Below are 21,552 nucleotides of genomic sequence, written 5' to 3'. Positions count from 1 at the left end.
CAATGTTTTTTTGACCAAAAGTGGCCACAAACATAATAATGCGATGCAAAAAATTACTTAATGCTATGCCTACACTTTTGTTGAGTCTCATTCAAAATAGGACCTGTTACTTCAGCACTTAAGCACACAGGATAGGACCTGTGACACGGACAATCATCCTGCTTTTGCTCCAATCTTCAGATTAGAACACCAGCGGCTTGGAATTACAGTACTGCTGTGGCAGACCAGAAGAAGGTGAGGAAGAATAGGTCAAAACCCGGTGTTAAATGTTCTGAACATCGTGCAACAGGCATGTTACACAGTAAGCCTGCTCCTACAGAGGACAACCAATTACTTTCCCCTTGGTTTACTGTTTACCAGATGCAGCAGAGCAGCTACGGCAATATCCTTGCACTGCTGGAATTTAGAGATAAGGAAATCACTGGCAAACCCAGTCACAACAGTATATGCATTTTCCCCATATTCTTTTTAACAAAATTCCAGTTACAACAATATTTTTATAGTCTCATTAATTTCGTCACAACATGATTCCACCTGTACATAGAGTTATTACTAATTGACTTACCTTAACTAAAGCAATAAAAAAGTGAAATGTCCTTTAATTTACTCTTGTAAACAGACTCCCATCATTTTACAACACTATGAAGAGTTGAACCGTTTTAATCACAGCCACTTTCACATTTGTTTTTCAGAAGACCTCAGCAAATTAGCTGCTTAGTTTCAGTAACTGCCTCTTTTATTACCTGACCCAATTTTGCTTCTAGAACAACTTGGGACAAAGTTACTAAGGTTTCCTTTGCTTTTGATGTGGCCCTGGAATTACTGGATAATCAGTTGAGATTTGTTTTTTCACACTTTCCTTTTGATATTCACTTTTAGTAGGCGGAGTAGAAAACCACTGTGGTAAGTTTCATTAACACTACAGAAATGACTGTTCATTTCCTTTTTTGGAATGATGACCACTGCCAACACACAGACTTATTAAAAAATTAAAACAACCACACCTTCAGTCCAAAATTGGAGTCTTTTTATTTGTTTTGTAGGTTAACAGAGTCCTCATCTTTCTTTCCTCTTAGACTTTCCTGTAAATTATGCTATCAAAACAGCAGGTCAAATGGCATGCTGGCTAATTAAGATAAAGAATATATCTTGATCTGATTATATAATCAGCTGTTATGATTTTGGAATTTTTTTCTGTTCAAAAACAGGTTATGTTTGGTTTGCAAAAACTTGAGAAATAACTCAAGCTTTTAACAGAAGAATATCCTCTGCAACCATGCACAGAAAAAGCCTTTAAGCTGCTGCTTTAAGCAGTGTGCTTCCTGGCGATGTCAACAGAGCTCTCAGTTAGGCCCCGCAATGTTTACAAGCACCATAAGATAACTACACTTAACCTACCCAATGTGAATATTGCTTGACATGCAATTTTTTACATCTTCTCCAGAAGCAGCTTCTTAAAAGATATGATCAAGACAATCTCTGCTGCTATCAGGTAAGAACTGTACTTCCTGGTAACATCAGCTGAGCTCTCAGTGAGATCCTACGCTGTGTGGTGTTTAGTGGCAAGATATTGCATATTGATTTGCACATGCAAGTAATAATTTCACTGTACTCTGTACCTCTGGCAATAAAACTATAAACCTATTTGGTATTTAAAAGAACTCAAATGTTAACTATTTCTGGCGTCAGCTAAAACCTTCACTACAAAGACGACAAATTTATTGCCAAGTCACTAATACCTAAGCATTTGTATTTTTTACAATTAACAATATGGCCTTACTACCACATCAAGATTAGACTGCGTAGTATGGTGCTAGCAGGGGATTTTTCAAGTACTGTTGCAGTGAACAATAAAAGACAATCAAAGGGCGAGCTTAACTAATCCAAATCTAGTCCTGATGTGGTCCAGTGTTTATCATCTGTGTGGTCTACTAAGATTCTTAATTGTTCGTAAACAACAAGGTATTGGATATTAGACATGCCACTAGAGGTGGGCGGTATGACCAAAATTCTATATCACAGTATTTTTCTAAATTCTGCCGGTTTCACAGTATTAGACGGTATTTTTTTCCCCATGCATGAGTGGATGTTAACCACATTTTCCACTGCAATTATTGCAGTAGACTGGCTAAGAATAACCTATTCGACTGTTATAAGAATTGTACATCGTACAAAAAGACATTTTAATGTGCATACAAGTATTAATCCAGGTTTGCATGGCCCCATAAAGTGATAGTTTTCAAGGGGGTGGCACTAAAGAGAAGGAATCACATTGCATGACAGATGCAGTCAAAATAAAGAACCTTTTAATTGAACAAATTTTGCAAAAGCTTAAACTATGATTTTGACAACATATTTTCAACCATCCAAAGAGGCATTTAGACGTAGTAAAATATCCAGTTTTGTTTGTCAAAAGTTGGATTGCACTGAACACATCTTAGAAAAGGAATAAATAGTAAATATTTTTTGTAAACCAACTACACTTTCTGTTAATGTTAACAATCTCTGTCCACTGACACTTTAAAGTGACTTTTTAAACAATTTTACCATCATTATACTGCATAATATTTAAACTAATAAATAATAACAATAAAATACATAATAGTATTACTGATAGTTGCACCATTACTTCAAGGCTTCAAGCCCAGGTGTATTACACAGTATTCACCAAATTAAAATAAAACAAGTGCAACTTGGTGATGACATCTTACCAACTGTACCATCATTTAGGCAAACTGCATTAATATGGACCTTGCTTCAAGCTAAGCTATATACATAAATAATAAAACTGCAACTTGCATTTATAATGCTGTTTGTGGTATAGCCCTATGGAAGCGCATTAGGGACACTGTGAAGAAAAAAAAATATGGACACGGAAGAAAAAAACAAACTGTGCTGAGAATAAATTTCGACATGTTGACTTTATTCTTGACATTTCCACTTTAATGTTGACGCTTATGTCAAGATTAAAGTCGACATTTCCACTTTATTCTCATAGTTTATTTTATAATTAAAGTAGAATGTTGTAAACTAAACTTCATCCTAAAATCAATGTTTAAATTTACTATATTTTCTCAAGCCCCATCATAAGTTAATGCAGCACATCAAATACTTTGTGTTAAGTGTTCCCTGACCCAGTCGTTAATCACTACGCTTCTTAAACTGACTTCCTCCGCACTGAGCAGGCGCCTGCAGCAATCACCGCACAGAATCCATTCACTTCATGATATTCCTGCTCTCTACCAAAACCCCAGTTCCTATCTTTCCTTTTTCTTTCTCCACATTACCAATCACCACATGATAAACGTCTTTGTGAAATTAAAACTAGTTATTAACTTAGCCGACGGAGTGTTCAGAACTTTAAAAATATCTTCGTTATACATGTTTAATTATGCCATCCATTCAGAGTTGCGCCCATCTCTGAACGAGTCGCCAGCACATTGCAGGATGAATTCAAGCAAAACATACACTAGCAAGTACAAAAACAAGTACAACTTGGCTTGCAGTATTATCCAGTAGTATGGAAACAGTATTTACACATCTGACCTTTTAAAACTAAAGTATCTCCAGGTGACGGACGCGACTCCTTTTTTTAGGCAAAAGTTCTTCTGTTGTTCATGTTCAAGTTTATCGTCGGCTTCAGTTTCGGAATGCTCTGTTCATTTTTCACATTTCACAGAACTTTAATTTATTTGCACATTTATTTATTTATTTAATTTTGTCCAAAATAGTCCTCCATATACTTATGCTACCGCCCACTATTTGGTGGTGTAGCAGTGAAAAAGAGCCCTAGTGCAACAAATCTGTGTTTAGCGGTGTAGCAGTGAAAAAGGTCCCCACTTGAACAGTTTCCCGCTGCGCCACGTTCCGAACATCATTCAGGCAATTTAAACCGGTGTTGCGGTATAAGAAAAATCCATATCATAAAAAAAAATTTTAAACGGTTTTCGGTATGAACCGGTGTACCGCCCAGCACTACATGCCACTATGCACTGCCCTCAATTTTATAAGAACTAAGTTTTTATGAAATGCATGTGAAAATGCTGCGTAAGTTTTCCATCCGCAAAAACGCATTCTTGGAAATGCTAAAATCATACCAAATTGATCATTGTCATGAGGCACACTGAAGGATCATTGAAAACTCATTTCTGGGCTTAAATTCTCATAAAATTCCACATTAAAAATAAACAAAAAGACAGCTACAGTTACAATTCATTTAGTGAACTGGAAAATAAACCATAAATGTGGCATTTGCAAAAGCTTGGGCATCCTTACATTTAATTATGATTTGAGGTCATGTGGAAGCTAGTGGAACAAGCTAAGATTCTGTGCATTCAAGGAATGGATTCCAATAAACATCAATAAATCTTTGAGGAGAATGTCAATAATCAGGAAACAGAAACTAGAATGGCTGGCACAACAAGCAAACAATCCAAAACACACTTCAAAATTCTGAAATGGACCATACAGTGCCCAAACTTGATAGTCATTGAAAATTCATGAGAAGACTTTAAAAGTGTGGTGTACCTAAGATAGCCCTAGATTACCTCACAGCTGGAAGCAATTCACAAGGAAGATAATAAAAAAAAATAATGTAAAAAAAAAAAAACAAAAAAAAAAATTATATATACATCTCAATCAAACAATTCAAAGACTCAACTGCCTACAAAAATGTTTGCAGGCTGCGATTTTTGCCAAAGGTGTGGTTAATAAAAAGTACCAACTCAGTAAGATGCCCATACTTCTGCAAATGCAACTTTAGGTCTTTATAACGTTATACTCATTTTCATAACACTGTAATTGTTTTAGTATGGTTCCAGTCAGAGATGCATTTTTTTTTTACTTCAAATACCAATAAAATATGTAATTTTTAATGGAACTGCAAGTGTGGGGTACTTAAAGTGTTTCATATCAACAATAAATTTGCTGAAGATGAAGATAAAGCGGACCACTTACAGCTAACATTAGTTAGTGGAATTCCATGTTACAATACAACTAAAATTCTAATGAAATATTACTGGATTTAGATTTCAAATACCTCAATTTCATCCAAGCACCTATAATAATCCCTCAGCCACGAAGGTAGTAGAAAAGCAGGGTAGAGTGATATCACTAATATCAGAAGTGGTACATGTCTAAATTAAAGGATTGTAATCGCCAAAGTGGGCTTTCCAGTCTGACATCAAGGTGAATTTAAGAGAGACCTGGGTAGTTACTAAAAAAGGTTGGACTGGAGAGGAACAGAGTGTGAAGAAGTGTCAAATGTGGGAAATACAATTGGAAATCAGAAAAAGCAAACAGTAATACAATCAAAAGGAACAGCACTGATGTTTGTTATTAAATTGTATCATACAAACACAGTACCAGTATCATAGTAGTGCACTGTTTACTAAAAGAAATACAGAATCCGGAAACAAACGTGCCAGTGTGTAATTTGCTGCAAAGGAGACTGTGAATCATAGCCACCTGCACACATATTGCAAAGATAACACAACACTACACTTAACATCATCAATGAAGGTGCAGTGTGATTCATGGGGTAGTTATGGACCTGTTTTCATCCACTTAAGTTCATTTAGTGGTGTAGATCTTGGGCGGCAGCCTGACTTTTACAAATAAATACTCAAGTATGTATAACTGAGTGACGCATCCTTAAAACTTGTTTGGCCTGATAGGATGACAGTCATCTTGGAGTTCACTTGACTAACAAATGAGGACCACAGGTGGTCAGTGGAAAGTTTCTGGTTTGGTTTGCTAATGCAATGTATTATAGCTAACTAACAGCCATCAGCCTGATACCTAAATTAACTCATTCATAAACTATCTTCAGGGGAATAACTATCACTCATCTTATGCAGACATGTGATGCTCTCAGTCAATTGCCGGAATGTGTGTGTGGTTTTTTTTTTTTTAAATGTTTTCCATGCCTGTCACAAAATCACCACCAGCACCAGTGGCACAAAAACTACATTCAAGGAATTTAATAAGCACATAATTCAATTCAATTCAGATCTAAACTAACTTGTTTTTGACAAATCAGAGCTATCGTCCCAACACAAGCATTTTTAACAGCATTCAAATGCAATCTAGTTTGTAGGAACTCAAAAACAGTTCCTTAATGAAATTTTAATTTTTAAATTCAAACATTTTTTCTGCAAAGTCCTTTAAAAGAGACTGAACACAATCAGCAAGTTGAGACATTCAAAATCAACTTCTGCTAAGACTAGCCAGTGCTGAAAAAGAAATTTCTGGAACTTTACAGAAACCCAACACTGAAGCCGGTCTAACAATTGGATAATTTTCTGTCTGAAGTTGTAAAAAGAGAAACATTAGTCTTTACTATAAACCACAAGATACTGTGAGTATGTAATTCAGCAATTTAGAAATCTTCACAGTTAATAGAAAGGCAGCACACACAAAAAATGAGTAGTATGATGAGCCACAGAAACCTTTTCTTTGAAATAACTATGAAAAGCATTTGCAAAGGAAATGGTCTTACACTTTAAAACAGGGTGGGGATTAGCATTTAAGTTTAATTACTTAAGCAAGGTCACCTAAGTTAATCTTGACTTGTATATACAAAGTAGTTGCAAAAAAACAGGATTATAAAGAGTACTGAAATTACACCTCGAATACATAGTTTAAACATATGCTCAAATAACTGAATTCTGTTTTCTAATAAACAGACTTGATTATTTTCATACAAGATTGACAATTACAATATCAATATAACTGTCCTGAAGTAGAAAACTACATTTAATATACCATTGAGTTTAAAAATGAAAAGCCTGTGCCATAGCACCACCAAATGTTCAGTTCAGCAAATGCATATCCTTAATATTGTATCATGTGGATAGGCAGATAAATTACTTGGCATTGACTTTAGAAGGGAATGTTCTAGGGAAGTCAAGCGCAAGGTACAATCTAAAATTGCCAGGACAATTTTAATACATTGTATTCTATTATCATATCAAGGCCACAAAAGTGACTTTGAAAGTACAAGTCCAAGCCTAAATTAAAGAATTTTCATAACACACACACCCCAAAGCACACTGAAGCTTATAATTAAAAATATAGTTCTCAAGTGATTAAGAACATATTGCATCATTCAACACTAAAAGAACTCTTAAAGAAAACCTTTAACTTTACGCATTACAATTACCACATATTGAGGGGCTCATTAATTAATGTGAACTGTTCACTGAATGATTATTTGTATATATTTGATAAAATAAACACTGCACTAAATGGCAGAAATCAAATGCAATAATATTTTATTTTAACACCAACTAATCTAGCTCATTCACAAAAGCCACAGATATACTTATTGTTGAATTCTGCCAAGAAGTTAAAATAGTAATTTAAACAGTTGGTGAAAAATCAACATATCATTTGTAAGACTGAGAACCCTAAAAAAAAGGTATGTGTAGCCAGCTCTCAAAAAACTAATAACTCGGCAACACCTGAACAAGTAATAAAAACCATATAGCAATTAAATAAGCTAAAAGAACCTGGAAAAAAGTTATTACCTCTTGTCCAGTAAGAAACAGAAGAACATCACCTTCCTCCTCCTCACACATATGGATCTGTATTACTGTTCGGATAGCTGCTTCCAGGTAATCTCTCTCTGGTTCAGGAGTATAGAAAATTTCTACTGGATGTGTGCGACCAGGAATTGTTAATAGTGGACAGTTATCAAAGTAAACCTGGAATTTCCCAGCATCTAAAGTAGCACTCATAACAATGACCTACAAAAAAAAAAAAAAAAAAAAAAAAAAAACTTTCATTGGTTGCCAGCTCTCAAGCACACAGAGGCTGCCCCTACAACTAAAGACAAAATTTAACCCGTTTGATTTTATCAGAGCAAGTCACAGACTAGTCAAATTGAGTAGATGGGTAGGTCACAATAGGTGATCAGGTTCAAAGGAGTGTGCCATTGACTCACTAAGATTACGTATGTAAAATAAGGTAACTCTTCAAATTTTGCTATTTTCAGTGCAACGCAAATACACATTTTAATGAGGGCAATACACCAGAAGGGAAATGTAAAATAGGTGTTACTAAATATCGTCAGTTAGATTTTGTCTAGATTTTTTTTGCTCAAAAAAAAATTTAGCCAGGTTAACTAATTTAATGTTGGCAAATAATGGAAATTTTCTGTTAGCAAGACAAAAATAACCAACCAAAGAAATCAAACAAATATCAATTTCATGCCAAGAACAAAAGTACCCAGATCAAATCTAAGCATTTGTCTACGATTTATAATCATTATTTTCATGTGTGCAGAATATGGATAAATTCCTATTTGCACAGCTTAAATCAAGACAAAAGGCAACAAGACAGAAACTGCACAACACTTAATAAAATTACCTTGAGATCTGCCCTTTGACGAACAACTTCTTTTAAAACTCCCATTAAAATATCCGTGGCTAGTGTGCGCTCATGGGCTTCATCAAGAATAATGACACCATAACGCTCCAGGAGAGGATCATTCATTGCTTCTCGAAGTAACATTCCATCAGTCATATACCTGTTTTAAGGGAAGAGGGTTAAGACGACAAAAAGTGAAGAGAATTCTTTGGTTACAACAGACATGAACTGAAATTAAATAGCATCTTTTTATATTAGAATTGTTCATTCAGCAGTCCGTCCATTATTGGTGTTTTAAAGTTTTCATTAGCAATAAATATACATATACTGTATGTATAATAAGGTTAGGCAGAAAATGTGCACAATATTTTAACACTTATGCATCAGCGATTTAAACACTTGCATTGCTAATTTAAAAAAAAAAAAAACTTCCTTAAAAGATAAAACCATAGATGGAGGTTTAATGGTGTGTCAATATAGATTTATAAAAGCGAACTCCAAATGAATATTGCTTACACATGTTCAAATACACAGAATTTATGCACAACAATCAAGTCTCCCATTTTTTTTTTCTTCGTCTCCTGCATGCATTTAACATTCTGCCATGGTTGTTACTGTTGAATGCTGGAACTATCCAAGGATGCAAACACATGAATGAAACCAAGAAAGAATATATTTTTAGTATTGCTTTTAGGGAGCATTTTATAAATTGCCGTATTTGTGAATATGTTCATTTTATCTTAAATTTTTAACTTGTGGGAATTAACTTACCCTAAGTTCTTGTCTATAAGCCGGACTCATGTATTAGCCGGAGACCAAAAATCATACGAATTTTTAAAATAAAATCGTATCATAGATAAGCCGGACTCATGGATAAGCCGAACGTACTATAACCTATAACTAATAGAAGGGAGGGAGGTCAGTGGTCTCACTCGCGCCCATTTAATTTCTTTAAGGGGGGAGAGAGTGTGAGATATTGCCGTCTCTCTCACTCCCCGCATGGCGCGGTTGGAGCGGCCGGAGCGCGTTCTTTCTGCTCTGGGCGTCGCCGAGTCAACACGAGCGCGTAGCGGTCATTTAAATTGTGATTTTATATGTAAGCATATTTAAATATATATCGCGGATTTCTGCGGAGAATGGGTGTTTTAATTTGTGGTACATGCTTCCTCAGTTGGTTTGCCCAGTTGATTTCATACAAGGGACGCTATTGGCAGATGGCTGAGAAGCTATCCAGCTCTCTCTCTCTCTCTCTCTCTCTCTCTTGTCATGAAGCACAGTTTAAACTTTTGAAAAAGAGACAAATGTTTGTTTGCAGTGTTTGAATAACGTTCCTGTCTCTCTACAACCTCCTGTGTTTCTGCGCAAATCTGTGACCCAAGCATGACAATATAAAAATAACCATATAAACATATGGTTTCTACTTCGCGGATATTCTTATTTCGCGGGTGGCTCTGGAACGCAACCCCCGCGATGGATGTATAAGCCGGACTTATGTATAAGCCGATATTCTATTTTTTCATTTTCACAACTTTTTTCCTTAGATAAGCCGCGGCTTATTGACAAGAACTTAGGGTACTTATGAAAAACCATGTAAGTGTGTAGGCACTAGATATAGGGTTACTTTATCTTATATATAAACATCTAAGTGTGGAAGTATGTGAGTCTGTCTGTCCAGCCCAGAAATGCGGGGCTAAAGTACGAAGCGCAAAGAAAACGACTGTCGCCAAAGTGAAACTGCCGCCACTGATACACAAGTGAGGCGAGCACATTGGCAAAACGAAACCTCAGAGGAGAGAAAAACTCACTTAGTCGCTGATAGAGAATGGAGGCAAGCACATCGGCAAAACGAAACTGACGAGGAGCCGCGAATACACAACCGATGCAATTAATTGATTGATTGATTGAAGTGCCAGAATCCATGGTTTCTAGGAGCCTGGGCTTTTTACAGCACAGGCTTATACAGCTAGTATACAATAAATTTTTCCTTTTTAAATTTGACCTGTACCAAATACGTGGATTTAAATGCAAATTAATTTCATTGAAAGAAGCAAGACATTTGGCAACTTAAGGCCTGAAAACAAAGGTGTACAAAAAAGTGTGGCTTTTTCCGAAGATATGTTTTTAGTCACTCAGGCAACCAATAATGTATATTGACTCACCATTCTTTAGTTTTTTTTTTTCCTTTAAAAGGTTTCCAACTATTTTAGTCAGCCCTAAACAAAAAAGGACAGAAGCCATCAAATGTAAAAACTGAGTAATCCGACAATACTTACTTGAGAATAGTCTTTGAACTGCTGCAATCTTCAAACCTAATTGAATATCCAACTTCTTGACCAAGCATGACATCCATTTCATCTGCAACTCTCTGAGCTACACTCATGGCTGCCACTCTTCTTGGCTGGGTGCAAGCCACACCACGTTTGGGGCCAGGTAGGGCTCGCACCATATCCACACACCACTGGGGAATCTATTAAAAACACCACTGTAAATTATTAAAGTTTAACTACAAATTGCCACTTTCAAATTAATGGATAACATTTGTAATTATGCTAATTTTACTGGTTGTAATAAGTTTTATACAACTAACTGCCAGGGGTCACCATCCTGGACATAATGCCGGCAACCAAATTGTTCTAGCTGTCCTTTTGACTCCCTAATAATTAATAACCAAGAATGGGAAAAGTGGCAAGTACGAAAAGCAACAAGGTAGGTCTTGCTCAGATTGGTATCCACAGAGCAGAATCGGTTCTGTTATCTCATCTGCCTCCACGATCTTATCACAGTTATGACGCTTCATCACACCAAAACAAACGTTCTATCATATCTGGAACTGTGCTCACTGTAGACATGGCAAACACTAATCTTCAAATCCAACTTCTCTCTTTTCATACCCCCACTTTATAAATTAACTCCTGGCACAAATAATGAGTGGCTACACTGATCTATCAATTGCAATTACAAGCCTACTCCCCCATTAGCTGCAGCCCATATTTGCAGCACCGTCTCTATTCACAGGTTAGCAGTTTTTGAAATATGCACGTCATTTTTCAAAACAACCTGTTTCGTGGAGTGTGACACTAATGTTTATTTTAAGAGATGTGCATGCACGGATTTAGAAATGATCAAAATCACTGCTGGTTGGACAGTTTAATTTAAACATGGTTACACTGCACCCTTATATCCCTCCCAACCCCTAGAAGCCACCACAATGTGCTGTTAAGTCAGACTTAATTAGCCAAGAAAACAAGGTGCAGTATTTCATTAGTACGATCAAGGAATCAAGCAAAGGTACTATAGAGAATGAAATATGGTTAAAGATCAATTCAAAGTAAAACTGGCATCAGATAACTACTGGACACATTGTACACTTGTATATGTTTTGAAATCTCATAGTAGTTCCAATGTACAAAGGAGATTATGGGAAATCATTTTCTAAAATACTTTTGTACCATTAACCATATTAGTGCAATATTTTGTTCATGTGAAGCTTATGGGTCTTCAATCAGTTTCATAAGAATGACTTTCCCAAAGCTGGACTCAAGCATGAGGGAGGTTGGAGAAGGAAAGGATGGGAACTGGGTATTAGATACCTGTCAAATCAGACAGTATACTCTTGCATGGTGAAGTTGGATCACTTTTGGAAGAAATGCCAGCAACAAGAGAATGAACTCTTCAAGAGGCCAACGGTATCTACAAGGATATTAAATTCTTCTGTCAGGGATTATAACCTGCCTAGGAGAAAAACATAACCCCAAAAAACAACTGAGATATTGTGCTTGCGAGATGTTTGAAAAATTAGTCCCAATAAAATGCCTAGTCCTTGTTTAAGATAATGCTAGGGTGTCCCCTCCAAGTGACATGAATCCTAAAACCCTGACAGGTGTGAAAAGGATTCCACCGACACTGGAAAACACAAATGCAGATAAAGAAAAAAGCTGAAACTAAGAATGCAAAAATAAGAGTGTGGAATGTTGACAGTCCAACAGGAGGAAGTCAAACATAGTGGATGTTATAAAGCATCATTGAGAAATTTTACGTGTCAAGAAGCTAAATGAAAGAATGTGTGAGACAAACAACAGGTTAGATTGCCAAATATGCAGAGTATACAACACAGAAAAATAGTTTTAAGGTTAAAAAGATATAGAAATAAGCTTGTATTAAATAAACGGTTCTGGACGCTCTTCATATTCTCTTTTAAATCACAGTAGACAGGTTAATCACTGTCCAGCTGCCCTCATGCTGCAGCAACGTAGCACAATGTAAGAGCAACATGCAATTTATCCTGAAAGTCAACTGTGCAGTGTTCGGCAATGTAAATGCTTTCTCTCACTTTTTCACTTTGTCTCCTATTTCTGAAACTGAGAATTATTGTTTAGGAGAAAAAACATTCCAAGTGAATTCATTTGTTCCTTTCACAGAATCCTTTGTACAAGATTTCTTAACGGATTATTAATGCACACATACAGTATGTGGTAATCAACTAATTAAGACATTTAGTAGGCTGCTTTAAAAAAAATGTAAAATACACACATACATTAGTTTATTGTCAGCCCTGCTAAACACCATTTTTCTAAAACTAAATAACGGCTATAGCCAACTGGAATTAAAAAAAAAAAAAAATACCATAGCCATCAGTGAAAAAATTAACTTCGAGAAGTTTAACTTATAATCATTTAATGCTCCGCAACAGCAAAAGTATAGGATATTGGTGTTAGCTCAGTCTTCTCTTTAACACTAGAATTACCAGAGCCTACGAAAAAACTCGTAAATCCGTCCCACCTTAAATCGCGTCTTAAATCCGTTTGCACCTCTCCGCCAGAGTCCTTTGTCATCTAAATGTGCTGATAAACAAAAACTACTAGCAGCCAGCTATTCCATCCCCCCACCGACTTAGAATGAACTTCTCTCCTAGCTCAAGCCTTGCCTTGATTTGATTACCTGGGATTGAAGTGGAGTTTTACAGTGGAAATTATTCTAGCGTTATTTGGAATACACGCATTTCATGTGTGTTCCATTTCTATAGTAGGCTGTGCAAAGACATTTTTAAAACAGAAACGTTTTTCATATTCTAATAGTAAATGACAAAATGTAGGCATAAACTATATAACGTATGAAGCCTGAAGTCCATATATCAAAGAAACACTTTCACAAAAGGTACAAATAAGAGAACACGTGTGCTTTTCTTCAAAAAAAATATAACTGCACAAAAAAAAAGCCGCGTTAGCATGCCACATTGACACTCTTACTACAACCGCCGCGGTGGCGTAATGGTATCAGCTCCTGACTGGGGATCAGAGGGTGGCGAGTTCGATCCCGCACGGCTCCACTTCGAGAAATGAACTGCTCTCATTCATACAATTTTAGAATAACAACATAAATTTGATTTCAGTCTGTAACAGCCGGTGTAACTTATGATACTGGTAAAGGTTAGCTTTTTTTTTTTTTTTTTTAATTCACTTTTCATTCTCGCGCTATAGGTCTGCAGTGTATCACGATGCATACTACCCCCCCCCCACCCCAAAAGGGTTCTGACACACAAACGCTGGCGAAGCTGCCTTCTTCGTATCTCACCGTCACTTGAAATCAGCAGTTCTTAGCTGCTTATCAATCCATACAACCCCATCTGACACAGCTGTTTTCACATAAATAAAAGTGTACTTTTATTCAAGACTATAACCGAAGAATAAAGAAAGCAAGTTACAGTTGGTGGTTGATACGACAGCGTGCGTGGTGCAATGCTAAGAACTGCTGATTTCTGATCCGTGCTATATAAAATCATCACATTCAAATATTAACAATATTATTTGAAAACGAACAGCGTCAGATCAGGTGTGAATTTATGCTGGAAGTGGAAATTCTCTGATGTGGAATGTGGGCGTGGGTGCGAGTGGTGGACATAACTGGGAATTACTGTGAATGTGTGTGGTGTTTTGAGATACTGAATAGAGCTGCAAATTACAGGGAACTCTCAGATGTGGCGGGATAAACAGCTGACACATAAACTTGAATGAATCACCTCTGTATGGTTATGGGCGTGGGTGTGAGTGGTGGACATAACTGGGAATTACTTTGATGTTGCGTGGTGTTTTGAGATAATGAATGGAGCTGCAAATTGCAAGGAATTCTCAGATGTGGAATTCTCTGATGTGGCGAGATAAAACCTGACACACAAACATAGGTGAATCAGTTGTACTTGATTATTATTTTGAGCAAACAGACACCGCAATGGCCACAGCTCCGTCACTAAAGAGGAGGTTGTCCCCTTCGGAGGCTTTGGCTCTGCTGCAAGAAATGGACGATTGCGACTCAGACGGTGGCGAGGAACTTATTTTCGATATCGAGGAAGACGATGAGACAGACAGAGGAGAGCCCAGATGAGGATTCTATATCAGACAAAGAGAACAGAAGCCCTCCCCGCAAGAAACGTCCAGTCCAACATAAGAACAGCACAGCTGCACCAGGCATAAAGGCAAAAGATGGCACCATTTGGATACAGCAAGAAGTTGGGCGTCGTCCTGCCAGTCGATCTGTCACACACATGTCCTTCAGCGAAGCAGCCGGACCTACGGAGCTCGCCAAGGTAAGTCCTGCTTTCAATAATGTTTTTTGATGGTCTGTATATGAAAAACATTTTTATGTTACTTATATAAAAGATGCATCGAATGTTGTTTACGTATTTACCTTTATTTATTTACTTATCTTCCTACAGCGTAAAGTAACCAGTCGACTGCAGAGCTTCTTGTGTTTGATCGACATAGGTATGTTGTGGACAATCAGAGATTGCACAGTCCACGAAGGTCACAGAGCAGACCCCAGCTGGAGCCTCTCCCTCTCTGAACTGATGGCATTTATCTCCATTCTTTTGACAAGAGCAGCGATGACTACAGTTGGTGCTGTGGCTGATGCCTGGTCAGAACTATTTGTTGTACCGGCAATCAAAGATACGATGCCCCGGCACCGATATCAGACTATCATGCGGCATTTGCGCTTTGACAACAAAGACACCCGTGCAGAACGTGTGAAAAACAACAGATTTGCTGCGATTTCGGACATCTGGCAACGTTTTGTTGAGAACTGTGTTCTGAGTTACAACCCAGGGCAGCATATTACGGTTGATGAGCAACTGTTTCCAACCAAGGTCCGTTGTCCTTTCTTACAGTACATTGCGAGCAAGCCTGACAAATTTGGCATCAAGTTTTGGATTGCGGCAGATTTGGAGACAAAGTACATGTGCAATGCCACTCCTTATTTAGGAAAAGATGCCAGTCGTCCCACGGGAGAAAGACTTTCCGAGTCTGTGGTCATAAAGCTTATGGAGCCATTTCTGGACAAAGGCAGAACCGTAACAGACAACTTCTTCACGTCACTTTCGCTGGCTAATAGACTGCTGCACCGCAACACAACTCTGCTTGGCACCATGAATAAAGTGCGACGTGAACTTCCACCTGCAGCTAAAGGCAGTTCAGTACACGAACAATTCTCCACGCTGGTGTTTAGATCTCCCAGTGCCATGCTGACAGTGTATGTGCCCAAAAAAAAGAAGAAGTCTGTCTGCATTCTCAGCACAATGCACCATGATGTGGAGATTGGGCAAGATAAAAAAAAAAAAAAACCAAACACGGTCACAGACTACAACCACATGAAGGTATGCTAATGAAAAAAATATTAGTGTGACGAAGTATTCTGGTGATAAAATGATTTCTTCAAAATGTCACATATATTTGTCTTTCTTTTTTCCCCAGTGTGGCGTTGACATTATGGACCAGAAGGCGCGTGCTTGTTCAGTGCGAACAGGAACACGCAGGTGGCCGGTTGCTGTGTTCTACAACATCCTTGACCTAGCAGCGATGAACGCACACGTACTGTATAAGGCATGCACGGGGTCCACTGAGAAAAGAAGAGTGTTCATGGCTCACCTTGCAGAGGAACTTCGTCGTCGCTTCTTACAGGAAAAGGCGATGGAAAAAGAAAAGAAGATACAGCGTCAACAATCTTCCGTTCTAAGACCTCAGCTTCCCCCAGGGAAGAAAGTACAGTGTCAGGTGCTCATTCACTGTAATAGGAACCATAGCACAGAGAGGTGTGTACACTGCAACAAGTACACATGTCGTAAATGTAGGAATGGCGGACCTTGGGTGTGTGGGAACTGTTAATATTTGAATGTGATGATTTTATATAGCACGGATTGGAAATCAGCAGTTCTTAGCATTGCACCACGCACGCTGTCGTATCAACCACCAACTGTAACTTGCTTTCTTTATTCTTCGGTTATAGTCTTGAATAAAAGTACACTTTTATTTATGTGAAAACAGCTGTGTCAGATGGGGTTGTATGGATTGATAAGCAGCTAAGAACTGCTGATTTCAAGTGACGGTGAGATACGAAGAAGGCAACTTCGCCAGCGTTTGTGTGTCAGAACCCTTTTGGGGAGGGAGGGGGGGGGGGGCGGTAGTATGCAGCGTGATACACTGCAGACCTATAGCGCGAGAATGAAAAGTGAATTAAAAAAAAAAAAAAAAAGCTAACCTTTACCAGTATCATAAGTTACACCGGCTGTTACAGACTGAAATCAAATTTATGTTGTTATTCTAAAATTGTAAGAATGAGAGCAGTTTATTTCTCGAAGTGGAGCCGTGCGGGATCGAACTCGCCACCCTCTGATCCCCAGTCAGGAGCTGATACCATTACGCCACCGTGGCAGTTGTAGTAAGAGTGTCAATGTGGCATGCTAACGTGGCTTTTTTTTTTGTGCAGTTATATTTTTTTTGAAGAAAAGCGCACGTGTTCTCTTATTTGTACCTTTTGTGAAAGTGTTTCTTTGATATATGGACTTCAGGCTTCATACGTTATATAGTTTATGCCTACATTTTGTCATTTACTATTAGAATATGAAAAACGTTTCTGTTTTAAAAATGTCTTTGCACAGCCTACTATAGAAATGGAACACACATGAAATGCGTGTATTCCAAATAACGCTAGAATTATTTCCACTGTAAAACTCCACTTCAATCCCAGGTAATCAAATCAAGGCAAGGCTTGAGCTAGGAGAGAAGTTCATTCTAAGTCGGTGGGGGGATGGAATAGCTGGCTGCTAGTAGTTTTTGTTTATCAGCACATTTAGATGACAAAGGACTCTGGCGGAGAGGTGCAAACGGATTTAAGACGCGATTTAAGGTGGGACGGATTTACGAGTTTTTTCGTAGGCTCTGGTAATTCTAGTGTTAAAAGATACAAGTGGTCCTTCTCCTAAAATTATTTATACTTTAAAAACATTAAGCCAGTTTATGCCAAATATGCTTAGCAGCTATACTCATGATGTCCATTTAAAAACAACTCAAATTCTGATTTTAATAATCATTTAAGTAATTTTTAAGAGTGGATCCACTGCAACACTGAGGTATAAAAGAGCACAAAAATTATTTGGTCTTGTTTAAAGTTGGACAGCTAACATCAAGTTATGTCCATAAGTTCATTATTATTATTTAAAAGAGTGTTCTCTTTTAGGTCTTTTTCATTTAAATGTGTCATCTTGCTGGCCTTCTTGTTGGACTTAATTTAGTCATTTTTTTATATCCTAATGTCTTCATATTCTATATATAGTTGTGCTTGAAAGTTTGTGAACCCTTTAGAATTTTCTATATTTCTGCATAAATATGACCTAAAACATCATCAGATTTTCACTCAAGTCCTAAAAGTAGATAAAGAGAAACCAGTTAAACAAATGAGATAAAAATATTATACTTGGTCATTTATTTATTGAGGAAAATGATCGAATATTACATATTTGTGAGTGGAAAAGTATGTGAACCTCTAGGATTGGCAGTTAGTTTGAAGGTGAAATTATAGTCAGGTGTTTTCAATCAATGGGATGACAATCAGGTGTGAGTGGGCACCCAGTGTTATTTAAAGAGCAGGGATCTATCAAAGTCTGCTCTTCACAACACGTTTGTGGAAGTGTATCATGGCACGAACAAAGAAGATTTCTGAGGACCTCAGAAAAAGAGTTGTTGAAGCTCATCAGGCAGGAAAAGGTTACAAAACCATCTGTAAAGAGTTTGGACTCCACCAATCCACAGTCAGACAGATTGTGTACAAATGGAGGAAATTCAAGACCATTGTTACCCACCCAAGGAGTGGTCGACCAACAAATATCACTCCAAAAGCAATGCGTGTAATAGTCGGCGAGGTCACAAAGGACCCCAGGGTAACTTCTAAGCAACTGAAGGCCTCTCTCACATTGGCCAATGTTCATGAGTCCACCATCAGGAGAACACTGAACAACAATGATGTGCATGGCAGGGTTGCAAGGAGAAAGCCACTGCTCTCCAAATGAAACACTGCTGCTCGTCTGCAGTTTGCTAAAGATCATGTGGACAAACCAGAAGGCTATTGGAAGAATGTTTTGTGGATGAACGAGACCAAAATAGAACTTTTTGGTTTAAATGAAAAGCGTTATGTTTGGAGAAAGGAAAAACACTGCATTCCAGCATAAGAACCTTATAACCATCTGTGAAACATGGTGGTGGTAGTATCATGGTTTGGGCCTGTTTTGCTGCATCTGGGCTAGGACGGCTTGCCTTCATTGATGGAACAATGAATTCTGAATTATATCAGAGAGTTCTAAAGGAAAATGTCAGGACATCTGTCCATGAACTGAATCTCAAGAGAAGGCGGGTCATGTAGCAAGACAGCAACCCTAAGCACACAAGTCGTTCTACCAAAGAATGGTTAAAGAAAAAGAAAGTTAATGTTTTGGAATGGCCAAGTCAAAGTCCTGACCTTAATCCAATCGAAATGTTGTGGAAGGACCTGAGCAGTTAATGTGAGGAAACCCACCAACATCCCAGAGTTGAAGCTGTTCTGTATGGAGGAATGGGCTAAAATTCCTCCAACCCAGTGTGCAGGACTGATCAACAGTTACAGAAACATTTAGTTGCAGTCATTGCTGCAAAGGGGGGTCACACCAGATATTGAAAGCAAAGGTTCACATACTTTTGCCACTCACAAATATGTAATATTCGATCATTTTTCTTAATAAATAAATGACCAAGTATAATATTTTTGTCTCATTTGTTTAACCGGTTTCTCTTTATCTACTTTTAGGACTTGAGTGAAAATCTGATGATGTTTTAGGTCATATTTATGCAGAAATATAGAAAATTCTAAAGGGTTCACAAACTTTCAAACACAACTGTATAAAGTTACACCATAAATACAGCACACATTCATATTACTCCATTTAGTACAAAAGTAGTTACTAGATGAACAGATGAATCAATAAAATACTTAACAAATTGGCCATTTACAAAATAATGGCTTGTGGCATCCCTAAACTGAAAGGAATCCACCTAGAATTCACAACCACATCCCACCAACACGAACTGTGTGAGTACACAATCTATTTCTCCTCTACATCAGCTCCTTAAAGTTCATGTCATATTAGGCAACTTATAGTCAAGGTGTATGTCAGATTTGGCAAACACAGTTGCTGATCTCTTTGTCGAACCATGTCAGCTTACACAACTGAAAATTATAGCCTATGTCACTTTTACTGACTAAGTGCCAACATTCGTGCTTGCCCCTTTTTCTGATAGCAAACTGCCTGCTGCTTAACAGAGCCGGTGTTTTACGAAAAGCTAACTGCAATGTGGAGTTCCACTACTATCCCAAGCGCAGAAAAGTTTCTGTTCTGACTGTGAGGTCCAAAACATTAGTTATTCCTCATTATTAAATTAAATGCATTGTACTTCTGGATGAGCATTCATTGGTTATTTGCTCTCAGGCACAGAAAGCCCATCCCTATGACTAAAGACAGATCAATCATTTTTGATTTTATCAGAGCAAACTGCAGACTAACTGGAGTGGTTGTTGGGTATGTTACATTAGGTTTCACAGCAGCATTCCTTCAACTGCCTCTGATTCAGTAAGATTGTGTAAACAATGGCTACGCCTGAAAATTGCTGGAAAAGTCGCATAATGTGACATGGCCTTAATACATTCCAACAGCATATATACAGTGCATCCGGAAAGTATTCACAGCGCATCACTTTTTCCACATTTTGTTATGTTACAGCCTTATTCCAAAATTGATTAAATTCATTTTTTCCTCCGAATTCTACACACAACACCCCATAATGACAGAGAAAAGAGAAGTGTGACATTTTTACTTGCATTTGCTAATCAACATGCAACAATTTGCCACTTTCAGGCACTATATTTAAAATTACACATATCCACCAAAAAAGGAAAGGCGGTGAATAAAATGTACAAGTATGTTCTATACTACATTGTCAATTTATTATATAAAAAATTGACATGTTTTGTTAGGGGACGACAAATTCACACTGTGCTCCCAATTTGTTTTAATTATTTTGCATTCAGAGATAGTGGCATTGAAGCAGCAAGCCAAATGTACAGTTTAATTCCCTTTTTGCAAGGTGGAACACTTCTGTAAATTTCAATGGCTCCAAAGGTAAAATTGCCCTGCCTTGCAAATTCAGGGTAAACTTTATAAGCATGATACATCACAGATTCTCAAAACTTAATATTTAAATACTGGAGGGAAAAAAAACTAAATATTTGTTGATCAAATTAAATGTTTGAAGATTATTTTTTATCTTGTGTAAAAATCTGATAAGCAATTTAAAAAAAACTGTGCTTCACTATTCTTATCTCAACTGGATTGCACAATTAGCATGAAACAACTCTGGGTTAATTATCTGATTTAATTTGCTGCTGTTACTGAATGTCAACTCATTTAGCTATGGTTATTTGAGATATACATTGTCAAGTTTATTATATCTATGGTGTAGCAGACAATGGGAGTTTGAATTTATAATGTACCCTCCATGGTGTTTTCAAACAAGTTAGGTACAATTATCTTCATTAACCTGAGAGCTAGAACATTTTTACAGAGTATAAAAAGCAATAAACAGTCTTATCAGCTTACAGTAAAGTCAGCTTAAATGAAAACCTGCAATACACCTGCAAATTCACTGCCTTATTTAATAAAAGCCTGAACCCCATGTAATAACAATTACGGCTGAATGCAATATCTAGCTTTTGTGACAACAGTTGAAGTGTAGAGCTCAATTATAAAATACTCTAGACCACACAGAATGGTTCTTCTGCAACAGTGATTCTCAAATGCATGGTTCAAATTAGATGGTGAGACCGTAAACT

General features: G+C 37.4%; 1 protein-coding gene across 2 annotated transcripts in view; it reads right to left on the bottom strand.

Annotated features, from left to right (window-relative positions):
* Positions 1–21,552, bottom strand: part of dhx15 (DEAH (Asp-Glu-Ala-His) box helicase 15) — a 70,797-nt gene that overhangs the window by 31,629 nt on the left and 17,616 nt on the right. For both annotated transcript variants that reach the window (XM_028801751.2, XM_051928631.1), the window contains 3 exons: positions 10,644–10,837; positions 8,371–8,530; positions 7,530–7,748 (listed from right to left, as the gene is read on the bottom strand). In XM_028801751.2, coding sequence (XP_028657584.1) covers positions 7,530–7,748; positions 8,371–8,530; positions 10,644–10,837 — 573 coding nt within the window. The remainder of the gene's footprint in view (positions 1–7,529; positions 7,749–8,370; positions 8,531–10,643; positions 10,838–21,552) is intronic.

This window comes from Erpetoichthys calabaricus, chromosome 5 (assembly GCF_900747795.2).
Source record: "Erpetoichthys calabaricus chromosome 5, fErpCal1.3, whole genome shotgun sequence".
In the NCBI taxonomy this organism is placed as follows: Eukaryota; Metazoa; Chordata; class Cladistia; order Polypteriformes; family Polypteridae; genus Erpetoichthys; species Erpetoichthys calabaricus.
The sequence above is the reverse complement of the archived record's forward strand: the minus strand, read 5'-3'. Positions and strand labels throughout refer to the sequence as shown.